The 19494-nt window shown below is 37.7% G+C and overlaps 1 protein-coding gene across 1 annotated transcript in view; it reads right to left on the bottom strand.

The window, feature by feature from the left end:
- Positions 1 to 4868: 4868 nt before the first annotated feature.
- LOC149807882 (RING finger protein 11-like) overlaps positions 4869 to 19494 on the bottom strand; it is a 34471-nt gene continuing 19845 nt past the window's right edge. Inside the window, exon 3 of the mRNA XM_089971568.1 lies at positions 4869 to 18320. Within this exon, the coding sequence (XP_089827694.1) occupies positions 18149 to 18320 (172 nt within the window). The 3' untranslated portion in view covers positions 4869 to 18148. The remainder of the gene's footprint in view (positions 18321 to 19494) is intronic.

The raw sequence follows: 19494 nt of genomic DNA, 5'->3' as shown, positions 1-19494 counted from the left end.
CGTTTTAAGTGATAATAGAGGTAATATCAATTTTGTTTTAGGGGGATGTTTTCCTTCACGTACGCGCTTTAACTATAAGAACCCACAAGGTTTGATGTTCGAACCATTCTACGGAATAATAAAAACGAAGATGGTGGTTGCAAGTGAGTTGTTCAACAACTTGGTACATATATACAATTGGATAATGGATGGTATCTATGTAGTGGAGAGACTAGAAAATGAATGGAAGATAGCAGAGTATCTGGACTACGCTAAATGCCTAAACGTAGCAAAAGAAGTGATAGCAGAAATGATAGAAGAGGAGGAAAAGAGATTGAGAGGTATGATAAATCCCACCTATGTCAGAGTGGGAAGCCTAAAGGAAGCACTTGACAATGCAAGCAAAATCAGGTGCTTTCTTGAAAATATGTCACATGGGACAGAGTGCTCTTTTGTGGAGAGAGGTCAGGACAGACTGAAGAAAGGAGAGGAGTTGATGAGAAAAGTGATGGAGGTAGAGGTAAAGAAGATTAAAGAGAGATGGAATAAAGAAAGAAAAGATCAGGAAAACAAAAAGAAAGAGGCCGAGTTTGAGAGACTCAATCAAAATTGGATCAAAGTCCAGGAAAAGTTCCGAGCCATGGGTCACCCGGACTGGATAACGGAAACAGAAAAGAAGAAGAAGAAAGGATTGATGGAAAAAATAAGGGGATGGATAAAGAAGTTAGAAGAAGAAGAAGAAGAATAAGAAGAAGAAGAAGAAGAAACCCAAAGGCCCTTTTCAGGGCCACTCCAATTTCTCGAAAAGAGATCGACTTTCAATTGCCTACCCCCATTTTTATTTTATTTTTATTTTATTTTATTTTATTTATTTTTTTTATTTTTAAAAAAATCAAAAAAAAAAATCCCCTGTTCAATTCTCCTTGTCCCTAGAATTGCTTTTTTTCTCTCATGTTAAATTTCCCTTGTCCCTAGACAAACCCAAAATAGATTCCCATGTTAATTCCCATTGTCCCCAGAGTGCCGGGCAAGTTTTCCCCATGTTAAATTCACATAGTCCCCAGAGTGCCGGGACCCTGTTTTTAATGGTAAGTCCCATTGTCCCTAGGGTGCCCCCATTCACTATTACCAGGTTATGCCCTTAGCATCATCCATAGAGGAGATATCAATCTTAATAAGATGTAGCAATAGCCGTAACTTCGTAGACTTTAAATTCTTGTGAAAGAAATGTCCCTCCCGGTGAAGAAATGATAATCTCTCTCTTTGTTCTGCAAAATCCACATGGAGATGGTTTCCGTCGTAATATCATAGGAACCCTTGCGAGGTAGAAAGAAATAGCTCCGACTCTTCATTTCCCTTTCAGAGGAAACAAAAGAACCCACCTTAAAGCCCTAAATAGGCAAAGAAGCCTATCTTGATCATCCCCAGCACAGATAAGACTAAAATTGTTAATCTCAATAGAATCTGAAGCCAGAAACCACGGCTGGCGAAGAGAAGAACCCGAATCATATTTACACGAATTATCCATCCATGCATTAGTTGGCGGGATACTCGGCTATTAAGCTGAAAAAAGAGATCAGAAGGGAGAGGGTCCGATCCCATGACAAAATCCTTAGAGAACTGGAGAGTGTTAGAAAGCTCTGCTCTATAGCCCGAAATAGTGAACACGGAACATTCTCGTTTCTCGAAAAAGAAAAGAAGAAAATCTTCAACTGCATTTAAAGAGGGACATCGAGGATCAATGCGTTTCCTACAACACCAATAAGAAACGATTCTCCAATTTGCATAGTAAACTTTGGAAGTGGTCTGCCTTCTAACCTGGACAATAGTTGGCAACCTTATAAGAAAACTCGTCCAGGCGGATCGTTCACTTAAGATGAGCCATGCTTGAAGGTGGAGAAACTGCATGCTGTTGAGGAGAGACTTTCTGTGGTAATCTCCTGAGTTAGTTTACCAACAGATCGAATATGTCGATGAAGCACGACCGTAGGGGCTAAAACGATGAGACAAGAAGTCTATATTCTGACATGGTGGATCACATGCAGAATTATTTTGAAAGTCGGAAAAGCTTTCGCGTACACATTATCCCAATTTAGACTAAAAGCATCCACCGACCAGGTTATCTGATATGCTACCGGAGAGGCATAAAGAGGCATTCTGTTGCTCAACCTCGAGAAGCAGTCAGCGTCTACCTCACATTTTTAAAAGCGGCCTTGCTACCGACTTGTGCAAAGACCACACTGATCCGTCTAGACAGACCGTCCGCCAAAAAATTCACTTCGCTAGGAATAATGTCCATCGGAGGAGCAAAGGTGAGCATGTGTTCCTTTCTGACGCCAGAGGTACACTACAAGTGACATGTCATAACACAACGACACCTTATGAGGTTGACATACCCTTGTATGGCTAGGAATAGTGTTGTCTACATGAACTGTTGCTTCTTCTCGAGACCAAAATTCCTGAGGAACTACCCCCTCTGGCTCCAGGTGAGTACCCCAACCCGATTCCGGTCAGAAATCTCTCCAGATTTATCCACAGATGCTGCTGGTGACAAATTCGGATTCTAGTAGGACATGAGCTGTTAGCGGGTTCTTGTGCGATCTCCAGTTTGCCAATAGCAGGCGCAACTAAAGTTTCTCTGGTGCAAAAATTTCCACAGCCGAGTTTACAGTTCCCGGGAGAGAGCGGTAAATGAGAATGACAAGGCTTTTGTCATTAGTGCCGTTATGAGGAACAGAATTTGGTCGATCCTGTCTGGAATAAAACGAATCCTGGTGAGAAAATTCATCCGATATATAAGAAGTCCCGAAATGGGATGAAATCCGACATCACCAGTTTGGGGATAATAAAGCCCAAGGACTGGTGAAGTGAAGCCTGCTGATTAGTCAGGCGATGAAGATCTGACCAATGAACCCACTTGAGATCTAATAGAGCAAGATCGCTGCACTTCCTTCTCAGGCAAGCATTTGCTTATCTGTCAATGGGACACCAACCTTGAGAGGGTGTTACAAGTCTGAAACTGCGAGGCACAACTCATTCTCAGGCATTTTCCCTACCTAGGCCATGGATTGATCCCTCACCAGCATTACCAGTGTCATGGATCCTGGGCCTCTGCATGATCTCTGAACCACAGGGACCGCAGTAGTACATTCCAGTCCTGCAGGTTAGATGACTTCCCCAACATGTGAAGAGATCCAGAACCCTCCTGATAATGAAGTGGGGCGGCCTAGTGATGATTTGAAGGAAGAGGGGCCCTTCTTTCTTTCTTTATATATGTGGCAATTTCTATTAAGTCCCATACTTGGACTGTCCTGAGACAACAGGTGGACATCCATCCGAGCATGCACAACCAATGCAAGGCAAGTGTGTGTATATCTTACAATGCCCTCCTCTACCAACACTTCCCGACACACTGCAAAATTTTACACCATATTTGGGGACAAGATCATTTCTCATTCTTGACCCTGTACAGTATATTTTTGAACTAGAAGAAAGATTAAAATGTAGTACAAAATACATTTTTTCTGAAAATTACCCAAAATACAACATTCAAATTTTGGTACAGACCCTAATGGATAAAATGATAACTGTTACAGACCCTACATAGTCACTACTGATTTTTGTGGCAGCCTAAAGCAAAAACAAATCTTTCACTCATAAGTGGTATTATCTCATTTGACTTGATATTCTGGCAAGGAGAAAAAACCTAATGGCTCTAATTCTTCTTAGAAAAACAGTATGATTTAATGTGAGTTCGAACAGCTGTGCTATTTTACTATGGTCTAGTAACTTTTAAAATATAATTCTCGTTATGTAATATATAAAAAATTGTGTCTGTGTGTGATTTGGATTTTTAACATAGCTTTAACAATTTTCCAATCATATCACTATGATGACTGCCATGAGGCAGTTTATAATGAGGTCTAGCACCAAGGCATCATGCCGCAGACATGTAGCATGATGTCCCACCCAGTCACATTATCCTGACACCAGGCTGACCAGTCCTAACACTAACCTCTCAATGATAAGACTCGGCCAGGGTTTGAATCCGAAACCTCCTGCATCTGAGATAGACACTCTAACCACTTTGGCCACGGAGTGGTCGAATTCTGGAAAGTAAACTCTTTCAAGAACTCATAAGTACTGAGCAACAATCCTTGGTAAATAATGCAGCAGAAATGAAAGTCAGGAGAACCAACTATCAGCAGCCATAACTCTTGTAAATGATGCCATATAACACCAGGAACAAACTATTTCAAGGTACTGATCAGTATAAAAGTTGGTACAAAATTTAGTTAAAATGGAAGAATCTATGCAGCAGAAACCAAAGTTAGAAGTGTGATGAATCAAAAGGACATAAATCCTAAACAATGTTATGGAATTGTGGAAAATGAACTTAAGGTCTTGTTGATATAAAGCTGTATACAAACATCTGGTTGAAATGCGACAATCCTTCATAAAGGAATGCTGCAGAAACCACACACAGACTTTCCCGAATTGTGTCACAAATTAAGAGATGTTATGGACTCGAAATACCCATCTTGTCCTAGCCTTGGTTTCCCAATGCAAGTTTCCCTCTGTAAAACCCTGCCATGCCGATTGTAGTGAACTAGGCTGTTTGTGATGCAGCCATCATTGACTGCTGTAGTTTATTATGTCTGATATAGATACAGTCTTGCACAAATCAACCTGTTTTACAAAAAATCTCAAAATTACAAACTGAATATGCATATATCTGATGCATGTGTGTACTATCATGAACTTCCTGTTCCTGAATTCAGAAGTCAGGCTCATGAGCAAAGCCTTCTGAACGAGGTAACAAGTCTGAACTCCAATAATACACTTGCAAAATCTAGTACAAGACAAAAATGATCAGTGGAAAACTGGTGTACTTTTAAACATTTATTTTATCTTACTTCCATATAATGAAAAACTTTACAAGAAAAAGTGTGAAATTATTATTCAATGGCAAATGCACTTTCCCATCATCATCACAGATTTTCCAGATATTAACACAACAAAAGGACATGGCCCCTAACATTCAAAAAGCCAATGTGCTTACATTATAATAAATACTGGTCTCCAAAGAGAAAAAGACGTGGAATGGGGGGACACCATAATTGGTGTGAATATTTTGAGAATACTGACCAGATTTTCATAACAATTCTGCTTACAAGTACAACTAGTTTGATGCTGTGATACATGTACAGTAATACCTCGAACATTCGCGAGGTTAGGTTCCAGAACCAGTCGCGGATCAGGAGGAATCGCAAATGTTTGGTACGAGTCACTAAAAATGCTAATAAATGCTTATTTTTTGGGGGGTTAAACCCTAAATATGACCCAAATCATGCTCCTAAATCACTTTAATTTCATTTAAAAGTTAGTTTAATACATTACCCTTAGGGGGCCCCGAGTGGCCGAGTGGTCTAAAGCGCTCTTCGTTACGGATCACTGCCATCTCACCTCTGTCTGCGGCGGTTCGAGTCTAAGATTCAGCCAATGTGGGCATGTGAGAAAGCCTGCCAGGAGCTTCTCGTGGGTCGGTGGTTCTTTCCGGGGTTTTCCGGGTTCTTCCTCCACCATTAATACTGGCCGCCATGTATAGCCTATCGTGCTGAAAAATGGCGTTAAACCCCACAACAACAACAACAACAACATTACCCTTAAAAAGAGAAATAAATGGTTGACGTAAAGATAGAGTACAGTATCGCCTAATGGGTATTTGCCACACTAGCGCATTTACAGTACGGTACATGTATACTAATATTACCCCTATACTAATTCATTGGCTGCCGTTTTCTTTTGCACTCACAGTAAGGTAAAACCAAGTAATGAATGGGACTGTAAACTTAATGACTGACGTTTTCTTTGTCATTGTCAGGAAGGTAAACTAGGTAAACTTCATATGTCACAAAAGTCATATAATGAAGGTACAATTCAATAAAATAAAGAAAACATGTACACAGAGGGTACCAATGAAAATGTCGCGAATCTGTGAATTCGCGAATCCAGAAACGCGAATGCACGAGGTATTACTGTATGCACTAAAAGTTTGGTGTTTGTGATACATGTATGCCAAAATTAGTTTGGTGTTTGTGATACATGTATGCCAAAATTAATTTGGTGTTTGTGTTGCATGTATGCCCTGCAGCAAACTAAAAACCTAAGCATAACAATTTTTAAACTTGTAAACATTTTGAAAATTGTTCAAACTAGCATGAAAATCTAATAAAGTCATGAAATAAAAAAAATGCCAACCAAATTCTATTTGACTACCAAGTGCTTAATCATGCTTACATGGTTTTCCTAAAAAATATATTGCATAAAAAAGCATGCACAAATATTGAAAATGAGCTTAAATGGCACAACGATCAACTCACATCATCTATATATATGCTCATAAATATGTGTACCTTACCATTACCTTTGTCAAAGTGGTTTTTCTACAATCATATAAATGAGTTCATAGGTAAGAATAAACAAATGAATGGATAATAATTATTTAAAAACCAAAAAATGTTATTTAAAAAAAAGAGCAGCACAGAAATAAATCAAGTTAAAATTAGCCATGTACAGCATCTAAAGCCAGTACATCAAAATACTGGTCATGAATTTCATCGCATCAACAATTAACAGAGGGACATACAGTTGAGTTGCAAACATGACACAATCTGAGATGTCGCGTAAAAGTGAGACCAGAAACACTGATGCTAAAGGTACAGATAAGAAAGATTTTTTTTCTTGTGTATACAACTGTGAACAGCATTAACTCTGATCAGCCATTGCAAAGTATGCCAACAGATCAATGTCAATCTCTGATCAGCCATTGCTAAGTATGCCAAAAGATCAATGTCAATCTCTGATCAGCCACTGCAAAGTATGCCAACAGATCAATGTCAATTCTTCATTTGGATTTGGTGTTTTATGGCACACAAGTAAGTTACTTAGTGCCAAGGCAATAGGAGAAAAAAACCTTTTCCATTGAGTGTCAGCACAGTTCCCTACTCCACAAGTTGCCTTTAATAAAATACCAGAGGGCTTATACATCTATTCTATGTGCCTGCAGGAGGTTCTCTCTAGTATTTTAAGCCATCAGCTAAGACCCAGGTCTGGTGGTACATTATTTGGATCGTGTTGTAGCTGGGTGTATGCAATACATGGTAAATATGGCAGTGAATTTTCACCATTTATCACAAACTGGAGATGGGTGTGCAAAAAATTACTCCATAACACATTTACAGATAAACAAGAAATTACATTGCACATATATACCTATATATCTATATTGAGATCCCTTGAGATCTATTCCAGGAAAACATACTTGGAAGCCAGGGAAGGCACATTCCATGTGGAGTAGTCACCCAGAGATGTAATTTAGAATTTGGAATCATTTACATACAAACTCAAAGAGTAGTCAGAGTACGTTGGCAATATATTTGTATAAAATCTGCCTTCCCTGGGTGCCATGTATGTTTAAATGAAATAGCCATGAACATATATATTATAAACATATCTATTATTTATTAAAGTGATGATCGTATCAAAATACCTTCATTGTAATACACAAACGAGTTACCAGGTAACTCAAAAAGCTTCTCTCTTCTCAGCCTAATTTACAGGCATTAATATTAAAATAAACAGCTAGCCATTGGATATAACCAGCAGTTTTAAACCTGATTTTAACAAACATGTCAGAAAAAAATGTACTGATTTGATGAGAACTCCAGTTTTAAGAATCTGCTTGAATAACTTCATGTCATCAAAAGCCTAACATTTTTATGTCATCAGCATTGTTCCAGTTCAATATCGAAGATAAAATAAACACATTTACCAATAAAATAAATACTGAAGCAACAAACAGAAAAGAAATGTGTTCACTTGGACACTTCATTACTATTAACATAAAAATCTTACAATACATGCATGGAAATCTGTATTGTATATCTCGCACTAATAAATTGTAAATATACATGTAGGTAAAGCTGATCTTGGAAAGAACTTTTGGAAACATAAATTTCATCTAAATCTAATCAATATGTAATAGTATTCTAGAAGACTTTCAACCCTGAATACTATTCTTATTAAACCATGAACAATGCAAAATCAATCCCCAAAATTCGGGTCCACCTCAATAAGGAGGATTCAAGTATCAGAGGTTCTGAATAAAAACAAACTTGGAACTTAAATTGGTCTTTGCTCACCAAAACTAAGTGTTGACTCAGTGCCGAATTACTGGGTAAGCACACTAACCATGTGCTTAAGGCACCAGCCCGACAGAGACACCAGAAAAAATTCAGATTGATTGTTGCTGATAAAACTGAACCATTTCAATCAGCATGTAAGAGTATTTTGATTTGGAATGATGGCATTTTCCTGCTATTTAAGCTTTTAATATTGTTTTATTACATTTCATATTTTGTAAGGGGAGGGGGGTCACCATAATAATTTCAGTGCTTAGGTCCTGGAAGGCCTTAATCTAGAACTATGTTGACTGTGCAACTCAAAAGATGGACACAGATAAATCAATATGCAATACAAGTGGAGGAATTATTACAGGTATTTTTTATTTCTATTTTTTAAAAATTTACCTGGAAAATAAAAATGTTGATACTGCAAACTAAACAAGCACTGATGCTTGAATCTGAAATGTAGGTAGAAACCTATCTATAAAAGACACTTAACTGACCATATCTTTTTTTGTTTCTTGCATCGATGCAATTTTATTACAGAGTTATCATGGAGAAAATTAATTAAAAACTAACTAGTGCTAATCATCATCCTACAAATAAAAAAGTAAAAAGAATTTCAACAATCATATCAAGGACATATTTTACAAAATGCGAAGGAAAAAAAGCACTAACTGTCTCTCTGTACATAATCTACGAAAAAACAACCAAAAAACCCATGACTTAAATAAGTTAAATTTATCAATATTTTAATAACTGAATGCAATATAGAATAATAAATGACCAAACCTTTCCCAAAAAAAATACATTTGGGGGCACATCAAATGAGTGCTACAGCAGGACTTCATTACTCAAATTTCATTCAGTATCAGTTTTATCCAAACCATACAATAAAATAATAATCACATGTCTCCCCAAAGGTGCAAAACGGTTTACGCTTTGTTAATGAATCTACTTCAAAATTTCTCTGAACGTTTTTCTTGCACCTGAATGCTGTATAAATAATGTTACCGTCCACCTCATCAAATATTGACTTATCAGCTGGCAACATCGGATGAGGTCAATTACCCATAATCCATATACTTCCTTAAACTTCAAATTCAAAACTAAACGCAATACAGAAATTCAACACATTTTGTTCCAATAAAAATTAGAATCATAAAAGACATTACATTTTTTCCTTAACTATCTGAGTTTTATTCCAAATAAATCAGAACTTGAGAGAATTTTGAGAATTTAACACAGAAGTGTGGATAAGCACCAATAAATTAAATGATTACAACCACAAAAAATTGGTTCTATCTTATGTTAAAGCTACTTTGTAGGAACTGATTATCATGGCCATATTATATGTAAAAAATAAAAGAAAATAGGAAAAATACCTTCAAAAAGCTCTGGTACATTGCTGCACAAACTGACATAAAAGAAACTACCAATGAAATGATTTACATACACAAAATGAAGTGTAAATTAGTTGTAATTTATGCATGCTGGTTCTCATAACTTGAAGTATACATTGATGAATATTTTACTCATAAATTAAAACAAGTTCATAATATGAAAATATTGTATCCCAGACAGTCCTGTTATTCCTTTTACAGACAAACGTAAATCTAAATAGTCAGTGTATCTCTAAATCAAACAGCAACATGCTTTTTAGATTACATGGCAAAAACTGATATTTGCAGAAGTTACATTTTCTTCAAATGGATTGCAATTTGATATCAAAGTACATTACATATATCAATTATAAAAGAAACTGAACACTATACTACCAACAAAGCTTGATTATACAGTTTTGCTGGGACCCCTCACATTCTGTACCCTTATCTACACAATATTTCAAAAGTTTTCTCGAAAATGATTACTTTCCTTCAAATATTTTTTAATATTTAAACAAACTTTCTGCCTTGACATTGCCATGCCCATCTCCACTTCAAGTCAACAGTTTTACAAATAGTAATCCCACAACATTTTAGTTCATTATGCTGATCCCTCATTCTTCAAACTGTATGTGGATGAAATGGTTTGTACAAAAAGGAGTGAGCCATTTTATAATGTTCAGACAAAAATCTCCTCAGTAACTGTTTAGCAAATGGGTCATTTGTATAGTATTCACCAAGTCTAAAACACGGTTCCATTCTGCATCCCAGCATGCATTTGGATGAAGCAAATTTAGATTACTAAGGGGTTCTGCTTGAAATTAACATTAGCCAAGCTGTTCATTTTGAGTGGAAATGGATACAAGTGTGGCAGGCTGGTTTAAAATTCAAAATATTTGAAAGAACTGAAGAATTTTCAAGCAAATTTTAGCAATATTGTACTCTTATTTAGTAAAATGTAGAACTGGGGTAAAAGCTGTAGACAGTCCAGGAGAAAACATTAGTTAAAACAACAACAACATTGCAACTCATTAAAACCCTATAATAAATTAATACCGGTAGACTCAAAATCCACAACGCACATTTTTGGATATGGAATAATATGAATTACTTTCGCTGTGCATTTTATTGTGAGAGATGCGAAAATGTAGCAAGTTGAAAGGTCACAAGTCAATGCAGGCAAGGAGATTGGTTAGGATGAGTAGCATCCAAGACAAGCAAATAAGATGGGTCTTTATTAAGGAAACTCCAAAGTTCTATGCTTCTTGACCCGATGATAATGATACCTACTAATTAACAAAATAACCTACTAATTAACAAAATAATCTACTGATCAACAAAATATTTTCTACAAAATTAGAGTTTTTATTGTAAAAATTCTACCTTTAATTAGATGGCAGTATTTGGATCATGGTGAAAACGTCACAAAACTTGAGTGAAAGATAAGCTGTAATGGTCTGAAAATGAACAGGTTTTTTTTTTATAGTAAAACTGGCTGAGTTGTTAGACATACAGTGAATAAACTGCTTTACATATGGACAAACTTAGTACCCCAGATGTTACTGTGTAATAAATCACACACAGCTAGTCTTATGTTTAAATTGTTTTAAAAAGACAAAAGAGTTGCTATTTTACTTAGAATATGAACACATTCAAAGGCCAAATGGGAATGATGATGTGGACCTGAAGAAAACAGTCAACTTTGCTTTCTTTGTGTATAGGGTGAAAGCAAATTTTTAAGTCAGTTATGTTTCTGAGAATACTTATCCAATCACATTATGTTAGGAATATTAGCCTGCTACCTTGTGAATCCGGCCCAACTAAAAGACAAAAATCGTCTTATCCTAGTCTAGATAGACAAAGGACAGTAACTCATCCCCATTACCTCCCCCTGATACCACCAAGTGTTGCCAGTTTTTAGCAGAGCAAGATACTAACGAGGATGTTCACGTGGCAGGGTAGTCGGAAGGGCTTTTAAGTAATTTAATTGAGTAAGTATTCTCAGAGAAAAACAATTTACTTGAAAATTTGCTTTCTCTTTCAAATACATTCCCCAAATACATTACATTAGAAAAATAAATAACAGGAGAAAGGGATGCTGAGCATCCAACCTCTACCTCAGTTATCCCAAGCAACACATCCTGGGACTCCTTGACCTGGGTCTCTTATCAACAGCCGAGAAGATGAAGTTGAAATTATCTTACTTACATAAGTTTCACTGGCGAATCCAGTGAAGCTAACAGGCTATGTTGATTGATCTAGTTGGGTCTGGTGTCCATCTGTGCTGCTGCCACAGGCCCTACCAGATTCAAAGTTTGTCTCTGCAACACTAAACCTCTGAAGGTAAAAGCTCGAGAGGGTTGACTGCATACATATCACGATGGCTTGATTGAGGGGACATGAAAAAGTGTTCCACTGTGTCGGCAATGGCATCTGTAAGAGGCACATAAAAAGGCAGCCAAGCAGGATCATATGTGCCACTGCATTGAATAAAATGAGGAGTTGTCGAAATCCAAGCCTTGTTGGAAACAGACTTGACAAATTTGACAATTCTGGTGACATGAGCACAAGGAAGCCACACATTCCAGCTGGTTAAGAACTCCATATCCAGATGGACAAAGTTCTGGTTTGGACAGAGGTCTGACTTTTCCCAGTTAACAAAAAAGGCCTAGAAGAACTAGAACAGAAGGAGTATTGTTCTTGCCTTGGAGTAGGACAGAACTTACCATGTGTTTCTAGAAGATATCATCCAGGTATGCTGTCTTCGTTAAAGATGATGCTGACCGGAACAGGGAGACACAATCCATATTCGGAGTTAAAGCCCAGGGCTGATGTTGAGACCAAAGGGATGAACAGTGAATTGATAAATGGTGTTGTGGTAAGCAAAATGGAAAAACTTGCAGGATAGGGGGTAAATAGGGACATGAAAGTATGCAGATCATGACTGATGGCATAATCACCCTGTCTGATGGGAACGGTGGATTCACCTCGCCATCTCTATTTTGATCTTTGAATAAGGTTGAGATAACTCAAGTTGATGATGGGCCTGAGCTTGCCATTTGCTTTCCAAATTAGAAATAGCAAAGAATAAAACCCTGAGGATTAAGGCTCTTGCACTATCTCCACCACCTGCTTTGAGATGAGTGACTGTATCTCCTGCTGAAGGAAGGCATCCTTCTCCTGATCTGCTGGGACTTCTATGAATAGGGGATAGGTGAAGGGAGGGAGTTGAGTGAACAATACCTGAAGCCCCACCGAAATTACCTGGATCACCCACCCATTTTGAGATCCAGTGATCCCGAAAATGCATGAGTCAGCCACCCACAGGTAGGCTATCTGCAGGTGGTAGTATGTCAATGCTTACAGTTTGGAGGCTTGAAGGTGGAGGAAGTTTATTTCTTCCGACCTCTGTATGAAAGCCTCCTATGTCATTGGGTTGGGATCAGCATTGGGTTGGGATTAGCATTGTTTTGGGATCAGTATTGGGTTGGGATCAGCATTGGGTTGGGATCAGTATTGGGTTGGGATCAGCATTGGGTTGGGATCAGTATTGGGTTGGGATCAGCACTGGGTTGGGATCAGCATTGGGTTGGGATCAGCATTGGATTGGGATCAGTATTGGGGTACATCAGACTGGGCCACTGAGCATCCCTCTGCCGAAGGCTGACAGGGTCCAGCACTTGTGTGAGGGGTGAGGCGAGTTGTAGAGGCTGTTCCTGAGCTGCCTGCCTCTGAACATCTTTGATCCATCCTCCAAAGAGCAATGGAGACCCAAACAGGGTCATCCGTAAAGCAAGAGAGTGATGCTGACCACAGACATGCATCCCATCAGATTATGTGGGGACTGGCCGATGACATCAAGGCATTGGCCATACCATGGTGAGTTGCTCAGTTAAGGACCAAGAGGTTCTGGCCATGGCCTCCTTGGTGTGGCTATTATTGTATCATTTGGTGAGTTGGATGATTGCCAATGAGGCAACAGATGATGTCGACACCAGCTTTTATGTGGCATGGAATATGTTCTTATCCATTTTGTAGTATAATGGAGCCAACATGTGGATGGCTGGCAAATTCTTTTGAAGAGCCGCAACATCTGTACTCAAGGTGTTAGAGTGTCTGATACTAGCGAGAGGAGAAATCCGCTGCAACCTGCCTTTCCAATAAGAATGCCTAAGAGTCACCGATTGACCTGAAAGCTGGTCATTAATCTCTTTAAAATTTGCCAATTGGAAAAGGATCCAGAAAGAGAGCATTTCTTCCTCCTCCTTTCCAAAAATCAAATGATGCCTTGACTTTGTGATCTTGTGTAGTGGTAATGGTGGAGGGCATTCTGAAATGGCCAACACCCAATAAGTTTCCTCGATGGCAGCTGATCCAAAGTGGAATTCAGTCTGCTCCATAGTCAGATCAGAAGAAAATTGATTTACCTGCATCTCATCACACTCACCGTGCCCTGGATCCTTTTTCAGTTTGGTTTGCAGCTCTGCATAAGTCATACTGTGTGGCATCAATGATTTTGACCTATTGTATTTGATGAAGTCACTATCTCTCCCTTGAAGGTAGGCAGTGAGTCCAGCATCGCCAGCTGGTGTAGACAGCATGTGGTTGGCCCAGAAGCAGGCAGTATAAAAGTTGGCCCAGCTGTCACCAGTACCAGAACTCCAAAGGGTCAGGCAGAATGGACCAATTTCTCATCGAAATCACATGTATAGTACTGATTTGAAGCCATTGCCCAGCTAGATGAATGGCTCTATTACAAAGATCCCTGTATAAACTGTTTGGTTGGACCATTTCTACTGGAATGCTGGGAATGCTTAATCAGCTGAACTGCCAGTGTCGACTGGACAGCTGGTGATGTCAGAACAGCTGGATGGCTGGTAACAGTGCGGCAGTATCATTATTTGGATCCAGTGGATCTGGCATTAACCTCATGTTCCCTGATTTTGTACAGGCCCAAAAGTCATGCTTGGGCATCTAGAGGAACTTACAGTTTCTGGGCTGCCTAAAGTTGGGGGAATATCACTCCAATGCACATGTAGAAGCAAGAGATGGAAAGAGGGGCAAAAGTTGCCCAGATGTAAGGGGTTGCACTGTCATCTCCTGCACCAGATGACACAACTGATAAATCAACAGTTAATCCCTTCCTGTATCCTTTCCATCCCCTGATGTAGCTGTAGCTGTTGGTTGCACCTGAAGAACTTTGGAAGGGGTGGGGGGACCCAGCATCCTCCACTTGGCATGCCATGGAAGCATATTTGGGGTGGCGACTGAGGACGTCAGTGTTGTACTTTCATGATTTTGACATCCTTTCCTTCAGCTATGCTGCTTTCTGCAGTACTGCTTTCCAGGTATTATCAGACCAAGCATTACATATATTACAAAAAATGATTCTGACATTCATTTCATGCGTACAATGCTGGGGGCATGAGTGTCCTCATGGCCTTGAATTTCTTGCATTTCAGACACTTGGAAGACATTTCACTTAAATGACATAAAAAATGAACAAATTAAAGCAGAAATTAGTAATGTATTCGAAAAGACTAAGTCACTAAAACACGGTCATCACTAACAGGTAGTGAAAGTGTCATATCATAAACCTATGGTCCTATTAGACTTGTGTACAATGCTTAGTAATAATTAACCATGAGCACTAAATTGTTGTCGCTAAATCACATTCTGTAATGAAAAGAGTAAGTGAGAAAGGTCAAATTCACGCTGACTCAAAACGACCTTATATAGGTCAACAATACTGTGGTGGGATGGGGTCTCAAAGACAAAGTTCAAAAAAGTGACAAAAAACTCAAACATTGGCAGAAATTGTAAAATATGCATACAACCAGCAGTAGATCAATGAGTCCACACAATAAATCGAAAAGGAACAATGGTTGCGCCTCTTAAAATGCAGAAACGGCTGGATTGTCAGAGGATAACTGTATGACATGTGAGCTGTACAGCAGTGAAGCTAAAGCTGTCACATAATTGAATCAAGGGGAGGTAATGAGCAAGAGTTACTGCCCTTTGTTTATTCAACATAGATAGGATAAAATTATGTTCATCGTTTAGTATGGCTGGATTTGTGAGGTAGCATAAAGTGATTGGGGAATGTATCTGAAGGAGAAATGAGAATAATGAGTTACTATTTCACCTGAACTGATCCAAGGGTAGAGTCAGATTGCAAATTCTGACTGGAATTTGGTCTCCAGAGTGGTAACAAACTCAGCCAATACGATGCAATAATTACCATACTAATATGCATAGATCTTGCTCATAATCAAATTTATCCAACAGCTTGATAATTTAACAATATTTAACAAGTTTTGATCAAAATCTGATCAGAAATAAAGTTGCTAAAATTGCTGACAAGTTCAGTCAATGACATGCAAGGTCAAATCATAAATGTGCATGAATTTCATTCATAATCATTAATATGCATGAATTTCACTCATAATCATCAATATGCATGAATTTCACTCATAATCACTAATATGCATGAATTTCACTCATAATCACTAATATGCATGAATTTCACTCATAATCACTAATATGCATGAATTTCACACAATCATTTGTATGCACAAATTTAACTCATAATCATCAGTTGCATGAATTTCACTCATAATCATGTTGAACCAAGATCTAGATGACACACGTTACCAAGTTTGATCATATTCCCAAAATACAGTATTTATAGTGGTAAAAAATTTCTGCATCAGATGCAAGACTGCCTCATAAATATGCACCAGTCTCGCTCATAATAAAACTCATCCATTATCTTGACAATTTTAGTCTATCAAACAAGTCTCTCTAATATTAGGTCAGAAATCCAGTCTCTCATGTGGTATGGAGTACAATCAACTGTATGCAAGATCACATCATTAATATGATTAGATCTTTCTCATATAATAAAACATTATATAACTTGATGATGTAAGCCTATTTACCAAGTTTGATCATAACTGATCTGAAATTGAATTGCTAAAGTGCTGACAAGCTCAATTAATCACATACAAAATCACCTCATTAACCCATTAAGTACTTTTGGATTCCTCTACCCCATTCTCATTATTGGATGTCTGCATCATCCAAATGGAAGCTTGTTTAGATACCTATAGTAAACATCAGTTATTTTGAGCTGGTTTTCATGGCACCAACTTCAGGGAAAAAAACCCTATTAGAAACTACTGCCATTGAGGTAAGTGACCATTATATCACATCATGCAATTGCTATTTAAGATCTAGTAGTAATTTGCTATTTAAAGTAACTGGGTCGAATTCTCCATTCTCCAAAAGGAGGATGTGGATTCTGCTTAGGGCTTTCTGAGTTTGGATAAGAATTACAAAATGAAGGCTTCAGTATTTCAGATGTAGGCTCCAAAGTCAATGTAGGCAACACATATATCGATAATTTATCATTTAGCAATGTAGACGGAAACAGCAAGCAAGTAGATTTAGTGTTTGATAAAGGTCAAGCATGGTTTACTGACTTTGTGAATGAGTTCTCTAAAGATTTTAAAGTAAATAAAAATTTCTTCTGTGAAAAATAATTATACACCTATAAAGAACAGATTTTACCCTTGAACCTAACTGTAGATGACAGTTGTGTACAAAACAGTTAAAATTTATGTTGCACTTAACATGTACTACACAGAAATAACTCTGTATAGACAGGCCAGTCATTTAGGTAAAAGATGTTCTATTTATAGCACACTGCATTATATGGATTGGGCACATGTATACTGACATCCTGCACTGTAACAGACAAAGACTGTAACGGGTTACTATGCACCTTGCCCAAGATCTTGATGATGCAAGTCCATATTCCAATTCTGATCAAACTGGATCAGAACTATGCCTTCAGGAGTGGTAGTAAGCTGATACAAACAGATATAAGACCATCTCATGACAGTATTATACATGAATCTTACTCATTAATGCCACTGTCCCGAATAGTAATGACAAAAGCCTACATTTCAAGCTTGATCAAAACTGGATCAGAAATTTACTTCCATAGTGGGGACAAGCTCAGCCAATCAGATGCAAGATCACCTCATTTGTATATATGGATCTTGCTCATCACTGAATGCATCCAAGAACTTGATATAAGCCTGTATTCCAAATTTTAACAAATTCTGATTAAAAACAAGAGTGGTAACAACACTTTGTTAATGGACAAATAATGGATGCTGGAATATTTACTTCCGCATCATTACTATTTTAAACAATATGTTCAGACTTCTTCAAATTTCTTCAGTCCTATTTGGTGTATACACACACAACAATATGAGACAGACCCAAGCAACTTTGGGACATGTCTACCAAATAAATATAATGCATGTATTTCTGGAATATTCTAATACATATACAAGTAAATACATACAAGGGAAGTCACAGTGGATTTGGTTTTCCACATACTGCAAACAAACTGCCATGCATCATGTCATTCATATCATCTGCAGGGACTCTTAAAAAATCTTTCCATACTTGCACACTGGTGGCCTCATTAACTCTCCTGACAAAATTCTACATTTCAGCAACAACTTTATTCATTATGTCTTTATCACATGTACGTGGAGAATATCTGTCATGCTGATTTCTAAGCTAACTTGTCTCATATGAGGTGAGAAGAGCAGCATCCACTGGTTCCATACATGATGGACATGTAAAGGATCTCATTAGCCAGTCATCTATACAGTCTTTGTGATATGTATGCATACACGGCAGAAATCGTAGAGATTCTCCCATCACAAAATCACACATGCATATTACACATCTGAAATGCAAAAAATAATATGATAAATTAGAATAACAAAGTATATGCCATTTTTTTTCAAAAAGATTAATTTTGTACAATAAATGTTCATCAATTATGATTTGTTCGAGATTCTATGAGGCTGGTAACTCCTCCTTAGAAAACAAAGGAAGCACTATTGCTATTAATATAGTGGCACTGCATGGGAGAAAAGGATAGATATTCAGAGGCAATAACTCCTGTAAATGACTCATAATACAAGCAGAAATTGACTGGATAAACATTATTTTCTGTTCCTGTAGTCAGTGTACATGACATCTGCTGGTGTAACAATGTGAGATACATATGTGAGTAATGAAAATGATCTGACTTTGTTGAGATGTCCACCTGCTGGAAATCAAAAACAAAATGCCCAAAGAGAATTTAAAGACAGTTAAAGAGAAATGTAGTTCTTCTGAGCAGACTTACTGCAGCAAGCAATATATCGAGAGAGATGAATGATACTTAACTGAAGCACAATTATTAGACTCAGTGGAGTAAATGACTCAAACTGTGTATGATCTGTGTTGAACTCATTATTTTAGAGAGACTGGCCTTCGGAAACAGAAACATTTTCTTTTTAGGCCAAAGTTAAAATATGCAAAGGTAATGATCACCATTTTTCTTGCTTGAGTACCTGGTTCAAAATGACAATCAGCACTTTTGCAAATTTTAATAAAAGTTCAAAATATACTTACACATGTATAATTATATCCACAAAGTGTGGTGAAAGCAATACATATAAAAAAAATAATTTGCTATCCATACACAACTAAAATAAATCACCCGTCATCCCCACCCCATTCCCCCATGGTATATGCAAAACCTGGGTTAAAATAAATGGTATGTGAGTACTAAAATCCATACAGATAAACCAATCAGTATTTTCTGTTTGTACTGATCACTTTTACAAATATAAAAAAGGCATTTGTAACATTTACGCCAATACTGCTACACCAGTTGACCATTAACACAAGATGCTGGGGGAAGGGGGGCATTTAAATGAAAGAGGCACGCTGCTGCATGTGTGTGTGATTTGGATTTTTAATGTAGCTTTAAGAAATGTTCCATCATATCGCTACAATGTCTGCAGTATGGCAGATTATACTGATGCCCAGCACTGGGACATAATGCCACAGTCATGTAGCATCATGTT

This window comes from Sinohyriopsis cumingii, chromosome 1 (assembly GCF_028554795.1).
Source record: "Sinohyriopsis cumingii isolate HCF-2022 chromosome 1, ASM2855479v2, whole genome shotgun sequence".
NCBI classification, from domain to species: Eukaryota; Metazoa; Mollusca; class Bivalvia; order Unionida; family Unionidae; genus Sinohyriopsis; species Sinohyriopsis cumingii.
The sequence above is the reverse complement of the archived record's forward strand: the minus strand, read 5'-3'. Positions and strand labels throughout refer to the sequence as shown.